Raw genomic sequence first — 21,546 nt, 5'->3', positions numbered from 1 at the left:
TTAAACAATTCAAAGTGGAACTCCCTTTTGACTCAGTGATTCCACTTCTGGGAATATAGACTAAGGATCCTAAAACACCAACACACACAAAAAATAACTGCTGTTCACTCAACTTTTCAAATTCTTAATTTACCAACCACTACCCAATTTAAACCAAACCAAAACGCCAAGAACTATGTCTTCAATTTTCCTGTCTCTATGAACACTCTTTAAGAATAAAAATATTAAACTCCAACTGATTAACTCACTCAATACATACATGCTGAGCTGTACGATATGGTGGTTAGTGCTGAAAACAATGGTAGCAACAAAAGAAAATACCCCTGCTCTCATTTCATGGATGCAAAATTAAAAAGGGAAATAAACACTCTGAAGGACAAGGACAGTTTATTACAAAGAATCCTGAGCTATATCTAGGCAAAAATTATCCTGTAACAGCAGCAACAGACACTGTGCCAAGCACTGGATCAAATCACATTATTCATACTACCACTTTATCCTCACCACAATCTTTTGAAAAAGGAACCATTATTATCCCCATTTTATGACAAAACTCAGATGAAGAGAATTTGAGTAACTTGCCCAACTCAAATGGTTAGTTAACTGCCTAAGCTGGTATTCCATCCAGAGTAACATACCTCCAGAGTGTGTGCTACTAACCACTGTATTACACTGTTATTCTTAGCCCAAATTTCCCCCCAAATAGAATTAGCACACATATATGGCAGAGAGCCTGGACTGCAGCAACCTGAGTAAGAGGTAACAGAAGTCAAACATAGACAGCTCAAGTAAATCACAGTGCAGTCCTTTCCTTACCCATCCACCTCTTTCCTAACACTAAAGCATCTGGTCTGGCCAGTATGTAACTGGGCAAAAAGACAATTTCTGTTAACCCTCTCACCTACTTTCGAAACATGACCTGAACAGTTCAGATAAACTAGGACATACAACTTTTGTCAATCAGGTCATCTGTTTTGAATAGGAAAAAGGTTGAAAGTTACTCCCACTTGTTTCACACATGATCCCCAACTTAAAGATCACACTACCCAGTAAACATCAGTGACCTGCCTACATGGAAGCAAAAGACAGGCTGTCATATACACCAACTGAATAAAATTGAGAGTCCACAAACAAGCCAATACACACACACACACACACACACACATATTTTAGTTGTCGATGGTTTATTGATAATATTACAGTAGAAAGATTCAAACAGCTCCATGTGGTGTTTTGAAATTCATCCCAACTGTAGGCTAAGTGACCTGCAGGTTGGACAGACTACCAAAGTCCAAGAGCTTTAGCATCTCCTTAGTGTCAGGATCAACTTCAATGATCTGATCCAGGGCTGAGACCTTGGGAAGGTAATTATCTCTCTTTTCTCTCTCTTCCTGCAGCTTGAAGGAGATGTCTCTCACCGGACCTCTCTGAACCCACTTTATCAGATGTGTGACATAGCCCACTATCTTGTTTCGGAGTTCTTGCTAGGGATAATGGTGATCTCCTCACACACGTGCTTGTTGGTGTGGAAGTCATTGCCCAAGTGTGTGTAGTACTTCTCAATGATGACCCGGGCTGCCTTCTTCACAGTCTTGGTGCAAACGCAGCCCGTCTTGACAGGTAAAAGAGGCTAAACCGATATATTTTATGTCCAGCCGATTTTTGGCTTAAGTGTCAAATCCATTCAATGGGGAAAGAACAGTTGCTTCAACAAAGAGTGCTGATACAACAGACTTTCTACATGTAAAGAATAAAGCTGAACTACTGGCCAAGATGGCAGCATAGATAAACATGGCACCCCTTCCTCACACAACCATATTAAAATTATAACTAAACTACAGAGCAACTATCATTCAGACCGCCAGGAATCAAGATAAATGGAAGTCCTACAACCATGAAATTAAGGAAGAAACCACATCAAAACTGGTAGGAGAGGCAGAGATGCAGACAGGCTGGTCCCACACCCATGTGTGGTAGAAAACAACTGAGAGGGATTCTCAGGAGTGAGGGGTCCCAGCCCCACACTAAGGCCCCCAGCTCAGGGTTCCAGTGCCAGGAAGATAAGTCCCCATAACTTCTGCCTGTAAAACCCAGAAGACATTGAGGCTGTGGAAGACAGAAACTTCTGGAGTTCCAGGCAGTTCCTCTTAAAGGGCCTGTAAATGGACTCTCTTTGACTCACTCCCTCTGAGCTCAACCACAGGGCAGCAGCTTGAAAGGCACCAGAGACATATGGGGAGAAACTGAACTGTCTAACAGCAGAGTGAGTGCTGGGGGTATAGCTTTCTCCCAGCTCTGACAGAAGTGTGCGCAAAGGCCATTGTTCCTTTTCTTGGGCCCTCTCACCACAGGGTGAGCAGGCAGGTGCCATATCTAAGATTCCATCAACCAAGCTCACAATGTTTGCCCCACCCTGGCAAGTACCTGAGGTGGTGCCCCATCCAATTACCTGGATCACCCAAGCTGTTTCTTGTGGTTTTTTTTCTATACAAATGCCTTGTCTTGGCTCATGCTTCAGATTTTCCTAAATTCTCTCAAACAAGCAGCATCTCGCCTCAGCGAGCCCTGTACCTCTTGCTAAGTGGCCCAAGGACTGGTACTAGCAGCAGTCAGCCTTGCCACATAGTTGGGCCTCACCAGGGCACTTCCAAGCCCAGCACATGCAGCAGTCATCTGCAGATCCCTTTGTAGCTTATGCCAGGTCACTGGACCTGATTTTTGGCTTAAGTGTCAAATCCATTCAATGGGGAAAGAACTTGTCTTGGCTCATGTCAGAACACAGGTGGTGGCTGACCTTGGAAATGCCTACAGCAATCGAGGCTCAACTACAAAAGGAGAGTGTACATAGCCCACATGGTGGGCACACCTCAAGTACCCAGCTTGGGTGATAGGGGAGGTTGTGCCACTAGACCCTACAGGACATCTACTGCATGAGGTCATTCTACCACACCTGGGAGACACACTAGCCCTACCTAATACATAGAAACAAACACAGGAAGGCTGCCAAAATGAGGTGACAAAGAAACATGATCAAAACTCCAGAAAAAGAACAGATCACAATTCCAGAAAAAGATCTAAACAACATGGAGACAAGCACTTCACTAGATGCAGAGTACAAAACACTGGTTACAAAGATGCTCAATGAAGTTAGTGAGAACCTCACCAGCATAAAAGGATCCAGTCAAAAATGAAGGATACACTAATTGAAATAAAGAAATTTACAGGAAATCAATAGTAAAATGGAGGAAGCCAAGAATCAAATCAGTGATCTGGAATATAAGGAAGCAAAAGCACCCAATCAGAACAAGAAGAAGAAAATATAATCTAAAAAAAATGAGCACAGCGTAAGGAGCCTCTGGAACAACTTCAAGTATATCAACATTCACATCATGGGTGCGCCAGAAGGAGAAGACAAAGCAAGAAATTAAAAACCTATCTGAAAAAAAATAATGACAGAAAACTTCCCTAACTTCGTGAAGGAAGTTAAGGCATACAAGTTCAGAAAGTGCACAGTCTTGAACAAGATGAACCCAAAGAGGACCACACCAAGACACATCATAATTAAAATGCCAAAGGTTAAAGACAAAGAGATAATCTTAAAAGCAGCGAGAGAAAAGCACTTAGTCATCTACAAGGGAGCTCCTATAGACTGTTAGCTGATTTTTTTTAAATGTCTTCTTTTTTAAAATTCTTAATTCAACTACAGTTGTCCCTATTTTCTGCTGACCACTCTCCTCTGTCCCACCCATCCTACCTTCAACACTCAATCCTATCCCCACCTAAACCCCTGTTGGCTTTGACCACAGGTCCTTTATACATGTTCCTTGATAACCCTTCCTCTTCTTTCTCCCATTATCCCCCTCCCCTGTCAGTTTGTTCTTTATCTCAATGTCTCTGGTTATATTTTGCTTGCTTGTTTGTTTTGCTGATTAGGTTCTACTTAAAGGTGAGATCATATGGTATCTGTCTTTCACTGCCTGGCTTATTTCACTTAGCATAATGCTCTCCAGTTCCATCCATTATCAGCTGATTTCTCAAAGTAAACTCTGCAGGCTAGAAGTGATTGACAAGAAATATTCAAAGTGATGAAAGACAAGAACCTACAATCAAGATTACTCTACCCAGCAAAGCTATTATTTAGAATGGAAGGGCAGATAAAGAGCTTCCTAGACAAGAAAAAGCTAAAGGAGTTCATCACTACCAACCTAGCATTATATAGAAAGTTAAAGGGTCTTCTTTAAGAAGATCAAACATATGAACAATAAAATGACAGTAAATACATATCTATCAACAATTGAGTCTAAAAACAAATAAACATACAAGCAGAATAGAAACAGAGTAAAAAAATGTTTTGATGGTTACCGGACAGGAGGGAGCATCAGAAGGATGGGAAAAAATGTGAATGAATTAAAAAGTACAAATTGGTTGTTACAGAATAATCATGGAGATATAAAGTACAACATAGTGAATACAAGCCAAACAACATATATATATGATCCATGGACAATGTGTGGGGATTGCCTGAGGGAGTGGCAGGGGGGGGGGGGCGGGGGGAGCTGGGTGGAGGGAGACAAAGAGAGAAAAATCAGGACAACTGTAATAGCATTAACAATAAAATATAACTTAAATTAATAAAAATAAAAGCAGGAAAAAAAGAATAAAGCTGGAACCCTACTTCACACCATGTATAAAAAGTAACTCAAAATGGATAATGACCTCAGCTAAAACTCCTAGAACACAAAGGTAAATCTTAGATTTAGAAATGGATTCTTAGACATGACTCTAAGCTATAAGTGAAAAAGCAAAACCAGATACAGGCTTCAGCAAAATTACAAAGTTTAAATTGGTCTTTGTCAAACTTTAAAATTCCTGTAAATCAAAGGACATAATCAACAGAGTGAAAAGACAACCTGTGAAGAAAATATTTGTAAATCATATATGTGATTTGCTAATATCCAGAATATATAAGAAACTTCTACAACTTGATAAGGAAAAAACCCAAATAATCCAATTTAAAAATGAGCAAGGGACTTGAATCAACATTTCTCTAAAGATGATATACAAATGGCCAATATGCACGTGAAAAGATGTTTAAAATCATTAATTTTTAGATGAATGCAAAATCAAATACATGATATTACCTCACCCCCATCAGGATGGCTACTATCAAAAACAACAACAACAACAACAACAGGAAAATAAGAAATTTGGTAAGGATGTGAAGAAATTAGAACCCTAGTGCACTGTAGGTGGGAATGTAAAATGGTGCAGCCACAGGGGAAACAGTATGGTGATTCCTCAAATAATTCAAAACAGAATTACCCAGTTATTCCACAAATTCCATTTCTGGGTAGACATCCTAAAGAAATAAAAGCAGGATCTCAAAGAGATATTTGGAGTCATGTTCCAGGAGCAATATTCACCACAGGAAAAAGATACAAGCAACCCAATTGATCATCCACAGATTAATGAAAAAATGAAGTTACATATACACCCACTTCTGGCAAGATGGAGGCATAGGTGGATGCACCGTACCTCCACACACAACCAAGATTGGAGCAACAACAATTTAGAGGCAGAATAACACCCAGAACTGAGAGAAAATTTATCTGAATGGAAGTTGGACAGCCAAGAAGTTGAAATAGACCCGTTTATCCAGACTGGTAGGAGGGGTGGAGACAAGCAGCTGGGTGCGGGTTGAGGCACGGTGCGGAGAACAGGGAGAATTGGGTGCTAAGGCAACTGGGAGCACGTAAGGCATCTGAGGCATACAAGATCGCAGCAGGTGGACCCTGAGTACGCAAGCGACAGCTGGCAGACCCAGTAAGGTGGCGATTGTGGAGCAGGGCAGAGCGTGCAACCAAGGATCCCAGGGAAGGGACTGAGGTCCCATGGAGAACCGAGCTACCGCCATTGTTCCCTCTCAACCCTGCCCTCACATACAACGTCACAATCTAGGGACTGGGGTGCCCAGCCCTGGTGAACACCTAAGGTTCTGCCCCTCACCGTAACAGGAGCGACCAGACCCCCCCCCCAAAAAAAAGAGATAGAGAGATGGCTCAAAAAGAAGAACAAATCAGTGCCCCAGAACTCATCCTTTTGAGTGACCAAGAGATAGCTAACCTATCAGATGCACAGTTCAAAACACTGGTGATCAGGAAGCTCACAGAATTGGTTGATTTTGGTCTCAAATTAGATGAACAAATACAGGTTACCATAAAAGAAATGAAGGAAAATGCACAGGGAACCAATAGCGATGGGAAGGAAACTGGGACTTAAAACAATAGAGTGGACAAGAAGGAAGAAAGAAACAACCAAACAGGAAAGAATGGAGAAATAAGAATTCAAAAAAAAAAAAAAAGAGGAGAAGCTTAGGAACCTCCAGGACATCTTTAAACGTTCCAACATCAAAATTATAGGGGTACCAGAAGGGGAAGAGGAAAAGCAACAGATTGAGCACGTATTTGAACAAATAATAAAGGAGAACTTCCCCATTCTGGCAAAGGAAATAGACTTCCAGGAAGTCCAGGAAGCTCAGAGAGCCCCTAAGAAGTTGGACCCAAGAAGAAACACACCAAGGCACATCATAACTACATTAGCCAAGGTAAAAATGAAGGAGAGAATCCTAGAAGCAGCAAGAGATAAGGGGACAGTCATCTACAAAGGAGTTCCCATCAGACTGTCAGCTGATTTCTCAAAAGAGACCTTACAGGCAGGAAGGGGCTGGAAAGAAGTATTCCAAGTCACGAAAGACAAGGACCTATATCCCAGATTGCTCTATCCAGCAAAGCTTTCATTTAGAATGGAAGGGCAGATAAAGTGCTTCTCAGATAAAGTCAAGTTAAAGGAGTTCATCATCACCAAGCCCTTATTTTATGAAATGTTAGTTAAAGGGCCTTATCTAAGAAAAGAAGATTAAAAAAAAACATGTGTAGTAAAAGGACAGCAAACTCACAATTATTAACAACCACACCTAAAGCAAAACCAAAAGAAACTAAGCAAACAACTAGAACAGGAACAGAACCATAAAAATGGAGATCACATGGAGGGTTAGCAACAGGGGAGTGGGAGGAGGAGAGAGGGGGAAAAGGTGCAGAGAATAAGTGGCATAGATTGTAGGTAGGAAATAGACAGGGGGTGCACAAGAATAGTATGGGAAATGTAGAAGCTGAAGAACTTATAAGTATGACACATGGACATGAACTAAAGGGGAGGGAAGACGGTGGGAAAGGGTGTGCAGGGTGGAGGGGAGTGAAGGGGGGAAATGGGACAACTGTGATAGCATAATCAATAAAATATATTAAAAAACAAAGCAAAACAAAATAAGTTACATATACAAAAGATGAAATATTATTCAGTCTTAAAGGAAGAAAAGTCGTATGTCATGCACGCCTTCAACAGTGAAGACAACATGTGTCACCAACTACCTTGAGGATATCATGGCTAAGTAAAATAAGCTAGTCACAAAAAAGACAAATAGTATATCATTTCACTTACATGAGGTATCTATACGCAGTCAAACTCAGAAACTGAAAGCAGAATGGTGGTTACTAGGGGATTGGTAATGGAGTAAATGGGAGTCACTGTTTAGAGGACATAAAGTTTCACTTTTACAAGATGAAAAAGTTCCAGAGATTGGTTATATGACAATGTGAACATACTTAACACTAATGAATTCTACACTTGAAATGATTAAATGGTAAATTTTGTTATGTGTATTTTATGGCAATTAAAAATAAATCAACTCTATTTCCATATACTGAAAACAAACAATTGTGAATTTAAACATTTTTAAGAACTTACATTTACATTACATTTACATTACATGTATAACAGCATCAAACATATGAAATAGGTAATAATCTGACAACTGTTGTGAAAGAACTATACACTGAAAACTACAAAACATAGCTGAGAGAAATTAAAGAAAATCTAAAAAAAATGGAGAGATACCTCATTCATGAATGAGAACACTCAATATTGTTTTCAATTTTCCCCAGAACAATGTTCAGGGTTAACACAATCCCAATGAAAATGCCAGCAGGCTTTTAATTTTTTTGCAGAAATTCATAAACTGGTTCTATAATTCTAAAATGCAGAGAAACCAGAAAAGCCACAACAATTTTAAAAGAAGACAAGGTCGTAGAACTAACTCTGTTTCAAGTCTTATTATAAACTTCCGGTAACAGACACTGCATGGTATTGATGTAAAGATGAAACAGAATCCGAAATAGACTGACACATATATGGACAGCTAAATTGTGAAAAAGTTACAAAGGCAATAGAGTGAATAAAAAAAGTCTTTTTAATAAATGATGCAACAGCTTGTTATATATATGCAGAAAAAGAATTTCCATCCATGTGTTGCATATTAAAAAAAATTCACACCTCCCTTTTTCTGAAGGCAATAATTCCTTGGAGCAAATACTTGATTCCTTTCTATTATCCAGGTCAATACATATCTTTGCCAAAATCTTTTTCAGGTCAACACATCTTTTTGCCAAACAAGGTAGAAGAAAGTTGTCAGCCAATTCTTTATATATAGGCACTGTTTCCATAGAGTATTAGTAGCATCTAAGAATCTGAAGTCATGAAATGAAGCTATAAGAAAATTCCAACACATTAAAATAAGATTAAGTCCTGAAGTCCTGGGAGCTGTAGAAAATAGCACCTGAAACTGATATTAAACAGAAAATGCAAGCAGCAAATATGAATAATTTGGAGGTCCTGGCATATGACATGAACATACAGAATTAAAGACATTCACTGCTTTCACAGCCACCATACATTCCAAAAAGACCAGTGACTGGATTCTGCCACCTGTCCATGCTAGTTATTTCACAAGTATAGCAAGCACCAAGAAAATTCATTTTCAGCATTCACTGCAGTTTATCAATACTGACTTTATATACCATTAGAGATGAGAAAAGAATGGACAGGAAATCTACTTGTGCCCAAATTAGCATCAGGATTCACAGAAGGAATTCCAGAATAAATTGTCTGGGTTTCTTTAAGTAAACATTCCTCAAAAGTTCCTGTTCTAAGCACACAATTAACAATTTTAATTTTTAGGGTGGGTTCTAGTTCCTGTAAATTAGTAAATAAGAGAGGACTGAATACTTTTATTAGTCAGGGAATCCCCATACATTCTGACCAATCGTTCATGCCAAAAATATTGAGAAATAAGAAAAATAACAGCTAATGTTTATTGAGGACTTACTAAATTCTGGGTTGCAGTAATCTTCACAATCCTCTGAGGTAAACATTATTATTAATTCAGAGAGGTTAAGTAACTTGCCCAAAATTACACAGTTAATAAATGGTGGGGACTGGGATTCCAAGCATACTCATTTAATCACCATACTATAATGCTTCAACCTGCCAGGTTATTTTTATATTCCGTAAGCCAAGGGGAGACAATGAAAAAAATCAAGGAGAGCAGTAACAATCATGTTTACATGTTAGATTACACCAATATTACAATACATACTGTTGAAGGCAGACTGATGGTGACATAAACAATAGTCTCAAGAGACGGTCAAAATCTAGGTCAAAAATGCTAAGGAACTGAACCACAGGAATGCAGAGAAGGATAAAACCTAAAATCTTTACCTGGTAAACTTAGCTAGACTTAATAATGTATTTGAATGTTGTAGGCAGTATGCAAAGTAATGAAGGGTACTACCTCTTAAGCTACTATTTTGGTCACTGATCCGTAATTATTGTGTATCAATTAAAAAAAAAAAACAAAAAACCAGAAGGAAGACCTGGCAGTTTGGTTTTTGTTTAGGGGGCAGGAAGATGGCCAGTCTACTTTTCACATAATCAGAAACAAAATGAGAAAAACCAATTATATAGCATTTCCTCCCCTACCAGGACAAATGTTCCACATTCTAGGAATATTATCTTTGAAATGAAGATTCCACCCGCCCCCCTCCCCCATGCTTTTTCAATAAGAAGTCACTTTGGCAAGGAGGGGCCTTCAACATTACCGAGGCTGTTTACAGATTAGGCTTTGAGTGGCAAGGCTGTGTCAGCACCCTGCCTGGTGTACACTCGTTCTTGCAGAACTAGGACTAGAAGCCAGCTCTGCTGCCTCCATTCTACTTAGGACTCTTCCCACTTCACCTGTCCTCTCAGTTCTACTAATGGGGACTCACGTGACCAAATATAATCATTTAGCATTCTTTAAAAGCAAATTTAGGCAGGTAAACTAAGAATCTGAAGCCGATAGTCTTATGTTTAATATTTTTCTTTGATAAAACATTTCCTTGGTGTTAAAGAGTTTCTGTTTATGGTAATATTTCTATATTCCCTGTTATAAACAGACGAAAGAAAAGAAAAAGAAAAGAAAATGTCTTTAAGAAACGACAGACTCTGTACGCTTAGTGTTCCACCATGGGAAACCATAGTGCCACTGACAAAACCTGTTCTGCTGAATCCAGGCCAATTACATCAGGGCTTCAGATGCCATATGAACCTCATTTTAACTGGAAAAAGAGACCGACCTGAACATGTTCCTCTGCCAGGCCCTGGGATCCTCAGCTTCATCTGAAATCCTGTTCCCCAAATTTTCCTGCAATTGCTTAGAAATCATGGAGCAAAAAGGGGCTGCCAGGCTCCAATGCCAACTTCCCCTGGAGGGTCGAATGACAGTTCTAAAGGTTTCCCACACATCCGCTAAGCAGACTGGCCAGAAATTGTACCACAAAAAGGGTATCGACTATTTCATAAATGGAAAATTTAGGAAGAACCAGTTTATTTACATTCACGGTCCCGTCTGGTACTTTTTGAAACAATAATCAAAACATAGTTTTGTCTAGCAAAGAGCAGGGCTAGAAGTGCCTCGGGATGAATTACACAGGTTCACCCGGAACCGGCTTCCAGGAGCCCAAGTTCCTGGCCCAGCCCAAGCGCCATCGCGTTCCTGCCTCAACATCCGTGCCCCGCACCCAGGAGACTCTGGATTTTGACTGCGATCTGGCCCAACCTCCCGTCCCCTGACTCACGTCCTCGAAACGTGCCACGCAGCGGAACCCCAAGCTCACCCAGCTGCCGCCTGCGGCCTGCACACTCGCGCGCTTCTCAGACATGGTTGCTGCCTCGGGTTACAACGCCGCCTTCTCCTCCCGCTCCAAGCTCAGGCTACAGCCATGCCTTAGACTGCTCGGGGCGCTCCGCTGCACTGCGAGGACGCAAATGCGGCGGGGGAACCCGCGCCTTCATGGGCTCCGTGCCCAGCGGCCTGCGGGTCTGGAGGCGGAGGCTGGAAGCGGGGAGGACCGGAGGGAGAGGAGAGTGGCTCCAAACCACCGCCACCAGAGAGAGCAGGCCGCCTCCCCCTTGCTCCCGCCACCAGGTTCCTGCGCCCCGCCCCCTGAAACCCCGCCTTTACGGCTGCTTTACGCAGAAAGTACGTAGTTGCCCGGGGCCCTACCCTTACTTTGTTTTTCCTGTGGGAACCGATTGGCGCGAATTCGGAGTACTGTGCGGGGTTTTGGTAGTGACAGCACTTCTAGCCTTGGTTTAGCCCATACCGCCCAATACATGATGTCTCCCTGAAGTATATAGGTGGCACTTTCTGACTGGGAAAGAAAGCTGCCCCCAATCCGTTCCCCCTACCCCTGATCTGGAAGCCTCCACTGGGTAAGTACCAACGGACTATAACTACGATATTCTGTTCCTCCCCCAAATGTAAAGAGTAACTGAAGAAGAGATTACCTGAGCTGTGGGATATGTAGTGGGAAGGGCAGCTGTAGGAAACATACAGGCCCCAGAGGTGCATACACGATCACAGTGAATGTGAGCTGATTACTCAGTCCACAACCCTCATCTGTAAAATGGGGACAGGAGCATACTTTAAGGTGATGAAATCAGCTAACAACACTAATCCTGGTTCCAAGAGTATTGTTATAATTACTGCCTGGAAGGGACCTTGTGAGATACCACAGCCTATTTTGCAGATGCCAACCTAAGCTTCTAAAAGAAAGGGACTTGGCTAGAGCAGCAATTTTCAACTGGTGGTGTGCCAGAAGAATTTTTAAAACATACAGTACCTGACTATTTAGTCAGGGACACTGACCTCTTTAAACTTAGATTGTCAAATAAAAAAAATGGCAACAGCCAATACAACAATAGGCATCTGGTGTGAACGAATCAAAATTACACCTATTTTTTGGGTCGGATTGGAAAACATATTTTTTTTGGTGAGCTGCAGAGTTTTAGTGATTAGTTTATGCATGCCATAAAATGAAAAATTTGAAATCACCAGACTAGGATAATAGGGCCTGCTCCACAAATTTGGAGTACAAATATAATCAGAATTTTTTTCCTATTAGGTTTCTGAACTGTGGATGCAAAAGGGGTCACATACTAAATCTGACAAGCTCAGGAGAGGCTGGCATGGTAGGCCTTATAAACTTAGAGACCCAAAGTAGCCACATAAGATGATCTGAAATTAAAACTTTTTAAATCTTTACCAGAAATGTCTCTATGGCCACATAACTCCTTTGTTCTTTATTGCTTTTCTATAATTCCATGTTAAACTACCCCTGCTCTGGAATGCATCCACTTCTGCCTTCTTGGGGGCCTTGCTTCACTCATTTTCCTTTCTCCTATAACTTTAAGCTATTTTTTTTCTCCATTGGCTCTTACCACATAACATATAAATATACTTAAGTTTTCCATCTTAAAATAAAAAATCCTAACAGTGTATCTCCCTTTAACTACTACCACATCTCTTTTCTCAGCCAAGTAGCTGGGAAGAGAAGCCCTCACTTTTGGTCTTCACTTTCTGCTCTCCTATTTCTACTCACTGCCTGCCTTCCTGCTGGCACACATTCCCATTCATCTAGGTGCCATAAAAAATGGCATTTGCGGCTTTCCTGCCCTCTCAACATTTGACTCTATGTATAAGATGCCTACTGGCCAGGCACTGGGGTAGGCACTGCTGTAAGAGAAACAAAAGGCAAATGTGATCCCCAACCTTATAAGACTCAGCTGATCAGTCATTTCTGGTATATTCATGTGTCTTGACTTCCACTGCTCACCTTAGCAGACTTCACTGAAATGTCACTCGAATCTCCCTATTCTCCAAGTTTTCTTTTTTCTTATTATACATATCTACTCAAAGCAATCACTTCAATACCCATGGCTTTGCTTTTTATATGCTCTAAGAACAATACAATTTTAAATGTTTTTACTTGTTTTATTTTACATAGGATGCCTCATTTAGTAAAACCATAGCTTCCAAGTTACTCCATGAAAGCGATTACACAAAAATGTGATATTCTTAGCATGTTAGCTTTAAGAAATTTCCCTAGTTACTTTTTCTGGTTTGATCTAATGTGTGCTATTTTTGAAAATGTAAGTTTGGATATCACAAAATGAACATAGCAAAAATGGTTCATATCCAGCTTTCAACCAGAGAGCTTCATTTTGGTTCATTTAACAGAGCCAAAAATTATTTTCCTCTGCAAACCTATTTCTATTCCTGCATTCTCTAAGAGAAAGTCCCAGCTATTTTACCCAGTCCCCCAAGCCAGAAATCTAGCAGAAATTTTTGCCTCACCTCTTCACTTCTCTCTCCACATCTAGTCACCAAGTAATTCTATTCTACTTCCCAGATGACCTCAACTCCTTTCCTTTATTCCGTCACTGTCACTACCTTTAGTTTGAACCCTCATTTCTCCCCTAGATGAATATAAAGTGTCTTAATTGGCCTTGTTGTGACCAGGGAGGTTGGAGCAGAGGTCCCTGGAAAACAGGAGAGAACCCAGGTTCAGGGGAACCCCACCCCCAAGCAAAAGGGGGGGTTGAGGGGAGCTTGCCCAGGCAGTAGATTAAAAATATCTTGATTTCTCCAAGGCAGACAAATGCTGATGGAGTGGAAGGTACAGTGTTTAAAGGACATTTCATAACAAAGACAGATTAATGCAGCCTTGCCTTCTGTAAGGGAGGGGCTAAGGAAGGAGGCTGCTGCCAGAGGCAAACTGTAAACAAAGACAAATTAGCTGTGCCAACCTGCAGGAGCAGGAGCTTGGTGGGGGTGGTGGGGGTTCAGATGCCCCACCCTAGATGAACAGATGCCTATGGGCCTATGTGTGACTGGGAAACTTTTGACCTGGCTAAAAATGGCACCTGAAAGAGGGTTAAAGACACTACGGAGCTGACAAAAAAAGTCAGACATTGATGTACCACAGGAAAAGCTGGACACTCCCACTAGCTTCCTGCACACGTTGGATTTCGGGAGGGCCTTTTGAAAGAAGAGGCTCAAACTGGCTCTCTCTTTTGCTCTCTCTTCCTCTCGGTTCATTGCTTGGTCCAGAGAAGTTGCTCTCTTGGTATGGGACTTTGGAACTTGGTTCAAGTTCTCTCTCTGAGCTTTTGACATTCTAGATGTATTAAGCCTCTGGGCCTTTGGCCCTGCTCACTGAACGGGAAGATGCCAGGCCCTACCAGGGTGTTAGACCCTGCCTGAATGGAAGCCCACTCCTGGTGTTACAGAACACACAAGGCCAAGGCGGGTTTGATAGACTATTACCGAAAGGACCCCCCATGAAGTTCAATTGCTGCCTTAGGAAAGATGTCTCTCAATGCCAGAGATTTGTGAAAAGGAAAGGAAATATTTATTTAATGTTATACAGACTTAAAGTAGTGACCTAATGTCTTCATTAAAATATCAAAGTCCTTTTGGATACCTACAGATGTCCACTGTGCTTCCTTCTCCCCCTGCATTAATTTGAGGTACCATATCCCAGGAAAAGAAGCAAACGTCCATGTTTTAGGCTGCCAGCACCATCAGCTGTGTCGCCGTCCAGACAGGATCTCTAATTAATCCAAAGCCATGTGGCACCTTCTCATGGCCTACTGGCAAGCTTTCTTTCACCCTTCTTCCAGGCAAAGTCTCTCCTGCTTCCCAGGCTGCGCGGCCAAAGTGAATACCCCAAAGCCACGTGGTCCTCTTCTACCAGAGCACAGTGGTTCCCCACTCTGACCAAAACCGCATGGTTCTTCTCTCTACTAAAGCTGCAAGGGTCTGCACTCTGGCAAAGCTGGGTGGATCTCCCCGCAAAGCTTCGGGGAGGGGGGTCGCCACTCTGCCAGAAGCCGGTGGCAATCCTCTTCTAAAGCCTCATGGTGGTTCCCCCTACTAAAGCTGCGGGGATCCCCACTCTGGCGAAACCAGATGGCTGGTGAGAGATGTGTGGCTCTCTCACGTGGTTACAGGGGTCCCCACTCTGCTAGAAGCTCGTGGCTCTCTCTCTCTCTCTCTCATGTAGCCTCAGGGGTGCCCGCTCTGGCAAAACCGCGTGGCACTCCCTGCACTGCCACAGCCTCGTGGTCCTCTCCTCTACTGCCACAGCTGCATGGTCCCTTTCTCTCTCTGCACTGCCACAGCCGCCTGGTCCTCTCTCACATGGCTGCTGTGTCTGGGTTTAAATCCCCACACCAATCTTCCTTTGCAGCCCCATTTCCGACTCCTCCCACAGTTGGCTACACTTGCCGGCACTCGACTATCCTTCCAGCTTTACTGGGCTGCCATACTGGGTCTGGGTAGGCATGGCCCCATGGTGTGGAGCCAGTCTCCTCCAAGCTCCCATGCAGGCACTGTAACTCGGGTTGTTACCTGCCCAGTTGTATCTTGCGGGGGAAGTTCCTTCCATTCTCCTGGCTCAGAGCGTGGCCACAGCTATTTAACATAGCTAAGTGACCAGCCAAAGGCTATAGATATGTTAAATGACCATGCCATGCATTAGCTGCAAAGCTGTTGCTGTACAAAACAGCTCTGCATGCTCCTGCTCCATGTGTCCCTTCCCCCAACTGACACTTGTTGCAGGGGAAGGGGTGAGGACATCTTATATGTCTTTCTAATATTTGCTAGACACCTTGAGTTCTGGACTCCATTCCAAATCCCTATTTGGGGCCCCTGTCTTGACTGCACATTGTTTCACTGGAGGCAGGGTATCCACACTGAGACATGTGCTTCCCTGGGCCCCAGCCTCTAAGACACTATGATCCATTGCAGCACAGCACATGGATCCTGGACTGCTACATGGAGACTGAGATCAGCACATCTCAGATTCTAAAAGAGAGAGCTGCTGCAAGAGGATGGCAACTGTGAAACCTGACAGACCTAGGTAGGCCTAGGACAAATGGAAAATCACCAGGCGGGAGACTGCCTGCCAACCCCCCAGGACAAACAGATGCTCGGCTAAGATTGGGGTCTGGGGTTGGCCTGTCAGCACAACAGGATGCAGCTTTAACTTGAGCCTGACAAGATGTATCAAGAACAATGGTCAGTAAAAATGGAAACCAGCAACCAGCTCTAGCCAATCAGACTCTGACACCCCAACCAGTTGCCCTTCGTGGGTTTTTGTGCTTAAAAACCCTACCCTAAAAACAACTGAGTGAGTCTTAACCTCCCTTGGTTGGCTCCCCAACCTCCCTAGGTTGGCTGCATTTTCTCCACTTTCCCCCACGTCCCAGCCTCCCTAGGTTGGCTCCAAAGTCCCTCTTATTCCCCGCTAATAAGCCCTGCTCCTTAGCTCACTGAGTCCACCTGGTTTCTTGAGCAACTCTAACCTCACAAAACCTGCAAGTGCACATGCCAGAGAGGTTGGAGATCTGTTTGTGTGACCACCTTAAGAGCATGTAAGGAAATGCAGAACTTCTGGGCATGGTTTTGGCTTGTGGTCTTTTGGGGAGTAAGACAAGTTCTGTGTCTTGTGGGAGAGAAGAGCTCTGAGCAGGAGTGCCCTGACTCCTCCCCTAAAGTTGGAATCCTGCTAATAAAAACTTGTTTCCTTCAACACAAATCACTAGGTCATATATAAAAGAGCAAAAAGCTGCCGAATCTCAGTGTGCAAGGTTACATTTTTGCTTCTTTTAATCTCCCTTATTGTCCTGAGTGAACTCTTTATTAACCATCTGATATGACTCCTCAACTTCACATCATTCAATTGCTCTGTTTTCATGATAAAATTCAAACTCCTTACCCCAGCATCTACTTTGGGGTCAGATAGATCTATATTTGACTCCCAGGATTTAGTATGTTCCAACAATGTGACCTCAGACAATTGGACTCTCTAAAACTTGAAATGTGGTCGGGTGCTTGCCAAATGTTAACTATCAGCATTATTATCTTTAGCAAATCATTGAAACCCTAGGACAGCCAAGTCCAGAGTGCTTGCTGCCTGTCACTGCAGAGCCAAAAAGCAGAGACAGGGATTGGATTATAATTGTGTTTTTATTAATATCAGACAAAAAGGTGGGTTGAAACCCTAACATATTCACCTTACCTTGAGCTTTCAGAAGCAAGTTTATCTATAGGGAAACTTAGGAATTTGGGAGGTGGAAATTCCTAGAGGGAGCACAAGATGTGCTGTTTCTCCTGGGAGCCAGAGCTGAAAGGGAAGTCTTGTAGCTTCCTCCCAAGCTGGATTCTTTGTTTTGGTGTTCTCTCTCCTTTTGCATTAGAATTCCTCTTCCTCTCTTCTCCAGAGGCCTGTGGTTTATGGCCAGGGTCATTATATATTCTCTCCAAAGGTCTTCCACTCAGCTATTTGGCTTTGTTTAATTTTCTTGTCTCAGTTTCCCCATTCCATTTGCCCAGAAATTTTCCTAGCTTCTTACTATCTTATTTTGTCAGGAATGAGATACCCTCAATTTATGGTTCTCAATATATGTGAGAAAAAAATCATTCTCTAAGCATTGTTGTTGGTGGGGAAAAAAAAGAAATTTGGCAACTCCTGCTTTGGAAGAGAGAAACAGACAAGAAAAGCAAATTAGTGAATTGTTGCTTTACAAAAGCCACCCCAGAAATTTTGCAGTGGAGAGCAGCCAGGCCTTCCCAGCATGTCTGGACACCATGGACAGCCTTTCAATTAAGGTCAAGGATGATGGCTTGACAAGAGTTTGAGTGTAAATGGTCTCTTTGTTGTTATTTTCAACAGAAGAAGTCAAATTGGGCTCTTGAGCTAAAAAAAATGTACCACATCCACATTTTTTAATTTAATCTCCCATTTCTGAATGTGTCCAAACAAAATTTGTGCTACCAAAACTTACAACTTCATAATAGTGTCATGTTTGAAAGCCATACACAGCAATACATATGGCAAAATAGAACACCCTGTGGGTGGTGGGGGATGGGAATGAAGGAGAACCTTGTGTTTAATTTCTTGTTACCTGGCATCTTCTCAGTAAAAACCTTACACCATTGTTACTTAGCTTTGGCAAGTGCTTCCTGGTTTTTATTCTGAGAACTTCACCTAGTAGCTAGGGCTTAGGAAGTCACTGACGAAAAATTACACTTTTAAATGTAATGCTACAAACTGATTTCCTTACATTTTGAGAAAAAATATGTTTTCTTTTTCTCTGAATTGACCAAAATCCTAAATGATCTATTTTGTTGGAGAGGATGGGTACTGCTATTGGTGTCATTTTTGATGCTTCTGTAATTGTTGAAGTCCCTTCTTCTCCTTTGGCTGGGGTTGTGTAGGAAGAGAGAAAGAAGAGAGGTGGAGGAAGGAAGCTGAGGAGAAACCTTATATTTGTATAGAACCTCCATGATGGCCAGAGTCAGAGTAGAAGGTGCTTTTGTATTCAGTGTAAGCTGGTATTTACAGGTGACTTTGACAATACTGGACATGTGCTCAGTGGTTTCTGAGCTAATTTTTGTTATGTTTATACGAAGAAATGTTTATGCTACTTCACCAAGTATACGTTTAATGTTGATAAATATTACTCTTCAGTTTTCAGCTGTGGTACACTGAACCTGATTCTTCAAGATCTGCTAGACCAACGATAAGGTCAAGTTTTCATGTGTTTAAGAAGAAAAATGTTATTCAGCTAGAGTCAGCAAGTACCTAACTTTTTCTAGATAGTAAAAACTCAACTGTAACATAAATGTTTAAAACCACTGTTTAGTTCAGCTTTGATGAGGACAGAACAAATCGTTCTCCACCGTGGTGTTTGAAGTCACATGACAAGGGATAAAAGCAAATCAGCGTAATTGAAAGATTTTTTTTTGCCCCACATTTAACCAAAGAACAAGGGAAAAACAGAGTATTTCTAATGTGTTTAGTAAACCACAGAATGTTATGTTATCCACCTGTGAAATGTCTGGTAAACAATTGCATCTATATTTTATATGTTGACCTGGTACTAATAAATATGTGAATGCATATTCAAGTCTCCTTGTACTTCAGTAATTTTCATCAGTTTCAAACTCCAAAACTGCCTTCCCATCAGAGGGCTGTTTCTTGTATTAAAAACAAGAACAACAATTAGAATTAAATCAAGAAATGGAGAAGCCCTGAGTTTTTGAAAGACTGAAAGATAATAAAAATTCTTTTTTTAAAAAAACTATATTTTATTTATTATGTTATTATGGTTGTCTCATTTTCCCACCTTCACTCCCCTCTACCCTGCACTCTCCCTCCCTCCACATCCCCCCCATTTAGTTCATATCCATGTGCCATACTTACAAGTTCTTTAGCTTCTACATTTCCCATACTATTCTTACCCTCCCCCTGTCTATTTTCTACCTACCATGTATGCTACTTATTCTCTGTACCTTTCCCCCTTCTCTACTCCTCCCACTTCCCTGTTGCTAATCTTCCATGTGATCTCTATTTCTGTGGTTCTGTTCCTGTTCTAGTTGTTTGCTTATGTTTTTGCTTTAGGTGTGGTTGTTAATTGTGAGTTTGCTGTCCTTTTACTATACATGTTTTTTATCATCTTTTTCTTAGATAAGTCCCTGTAAAATTTCATATAATAAGGGTTTGGTGATCATGAATGCCTTTAACTTGACCTTATCTGAGAAGCACTTGATCTGCCCTTCCATTCTAAATGAAAGCTTTGCTGGATAGAGCAATCTTGGATGTAGGTACTTGCCTTTCATGACTTGGAATACTTCTTTCCAGCTCCTTCTTGTCTGTAAGGTCTCTAGAAAAATCAGCTGACAGTCTTATGGGAACTCCTTTGTAGGTAACTGTCTCCTTTTCTCTTGCTGCTTTTAAGAGTCTCTCCTTATCTTTCATCTTGGGCAATGTAATTATGATGTGCCTTGGTATGTTCCTTCTTGGGTCTAACTTCTTTGGGACTCTCTGAGCTTCGTGGACTAACTGGAAGTCTATTTCCATTGCCAGATTGGGGAAGTTCTCCTTTATTATTTGTTTAAATAACTTTTCACTCGTTGCTCTCCCTCTTCTCCTTCTGGTACCCTTATAATTCAGATGTTGGAATGTTTACAGATATCCTGGAGGTTCCCAAGCCTGTCCTCATTTTTTTTGAATTCTTGTGTCTCATTCTGTTCTGGTTGGATGTTTCTGTCTTACTTCTGGTCCACTCCATTGATTGGAGTCCCAGCTTTCATTCCATCACTATTGGTTCCCTGTGCATTTTCCTTCATTTCACGTGGTGTAGCCTTTATTTTTTCATCTAATTTGTGAGCATCCTGATTACCAGTGTTTTGAATTGTGCATCTGAGATGGTTGACTATCTCTTCGTCACTTAGTTGTATTTGTTCTGGCGCTTTGATCTGTTCTTTCATTTGGGCCACTTTTTTTGTCTCAGTGCGCCTGATATGTAGTGAGGGGCAGAGCCTTAGGTGTTCACCAGGGTAGGGCAAACCAGTAGCTGGGTTGTGACTCTATATATGGGAAAGGGGTGGAGAGGAAACAATGGTGCTTGCTCTGCTCTCTGCCAGATTTCAGTCACTTCCCCCACTTCCACAATCAAATTGGGCCCTTCTGGTGCTGATTCCTGGGCAGGGGGTGGGGAGGGTTGTGTACATTCTAGGACCCTGTGGGTCTCTCCAACGAACTCTTCTGTGAGGCTGGGAGTTTGTCCCAGCACCTCAACCCGTAAGGTGTTTTCAGTTGGTGGTTTGAGGCTTTATTTCCCTGCTCTGGGACCCTGGGCTTTGAGGCTTTATTTCCCTGCTCCCCAGTTTCACCTGGTTTATCTGCATGCAAATGTGGGACCACCCAGTCTGCCAGCCACCTTGTGTGCTGCACCCTTCCACAATCTGCAACCTCGCTAGGTCCGCTAGCTGCCACCTTGTGGGTCTGGGGTCGGCCAGCCACCGCTTTGCCGCGGCCCTTCTCCACCTGGCCGCCCGACTTCTCACCTCCTACCAGTCTGGACAAATATGTCTACTTTAACTCCTTGGTTGTCAGACTTCCATACAGTTCAATTTTCTGTTGGTACTGGTTGGTTTTTGTTTCTAAATTGTTGTTTTCCTTATTTTGGTGGTTCAAGGAGACACAGTGTGTCTACCTATGCCTCCATCTTGGCCAGAAGTACCCTTTTTGGACAATAAAAATTCTTAAGCATGATTATCTCCTGACCCTTGTCCTGTTAATGAGGATGACAGTGGCAGAGAAGAAACAATCCCAAGACTCTGTCTCTCCTTTTCTGTTACTGGTTTAATCAAAGAATTGTTTTCACATCTCTTATACAGTCGCTTTAAAATATACTCCTGACTGTGGTTGTAGAAAGTTATGTCCAGCTTTTAGATCATTTACAAAGAAGGAAAATAAG

The 21,546-nt window shown here is 42.0% G+C and overlaps 1 protein-coding gene and 1 pseudogene across 2 annotated transcripts in view; both read right to left on the bottom strand.

Annotated features, from left to right (window-relative positions):
- The window catches only part of MFSD14B (major facilitator superfamily domain containing 14B), a 134,191-nt gene extending 122,805 nt beyond the window's left edge, over window positions 1-11,386 (bottom strand). Inside the window, exon 1 of one of the 2 annotated variants that reach the window (XM_028532217.1) lies at window positions 11,049-11,386. In XM_028532217.1, the coding sequence (XP_028388018.1) occupies window positions 11,049-11,093 (45 nt within the window). In that variant the 5' untranslated portion in view covers window positions 11,094-11,386. The remainder of the gene's footprint in view (window positions 1-11,048) is intronic. The other variant, XM_036018421.1, reaches the window with a different exon arrangement.
- Window positions 1,172-10,920, bottom strand: LOC114512913 (annotated as a pseudogene).
- Window positions 11,387-21,546: the final 10,160 nt, after the last annotated feature.

The sequence above is a fragment of the Phyllostomus discolor genome, chromosome 2 (genome assembly GCF_004126475.2).
Source record: "Phyllostomus discolor isolate MPI-MPIP mPhyDis1 chromosome 2, mPhyDis1.pri.v3, whole genome shotgun sequence".
Lineage (NCBI taxonomy): Eukaryota > Metazoa > Chordata > Mammalia > Chiroptera > Phyllostomidae > Phyllostomus > Phyllostomus discolor.
This window is presented reverse-complemented; position numbering and strand designations above follow the sequence as displayed.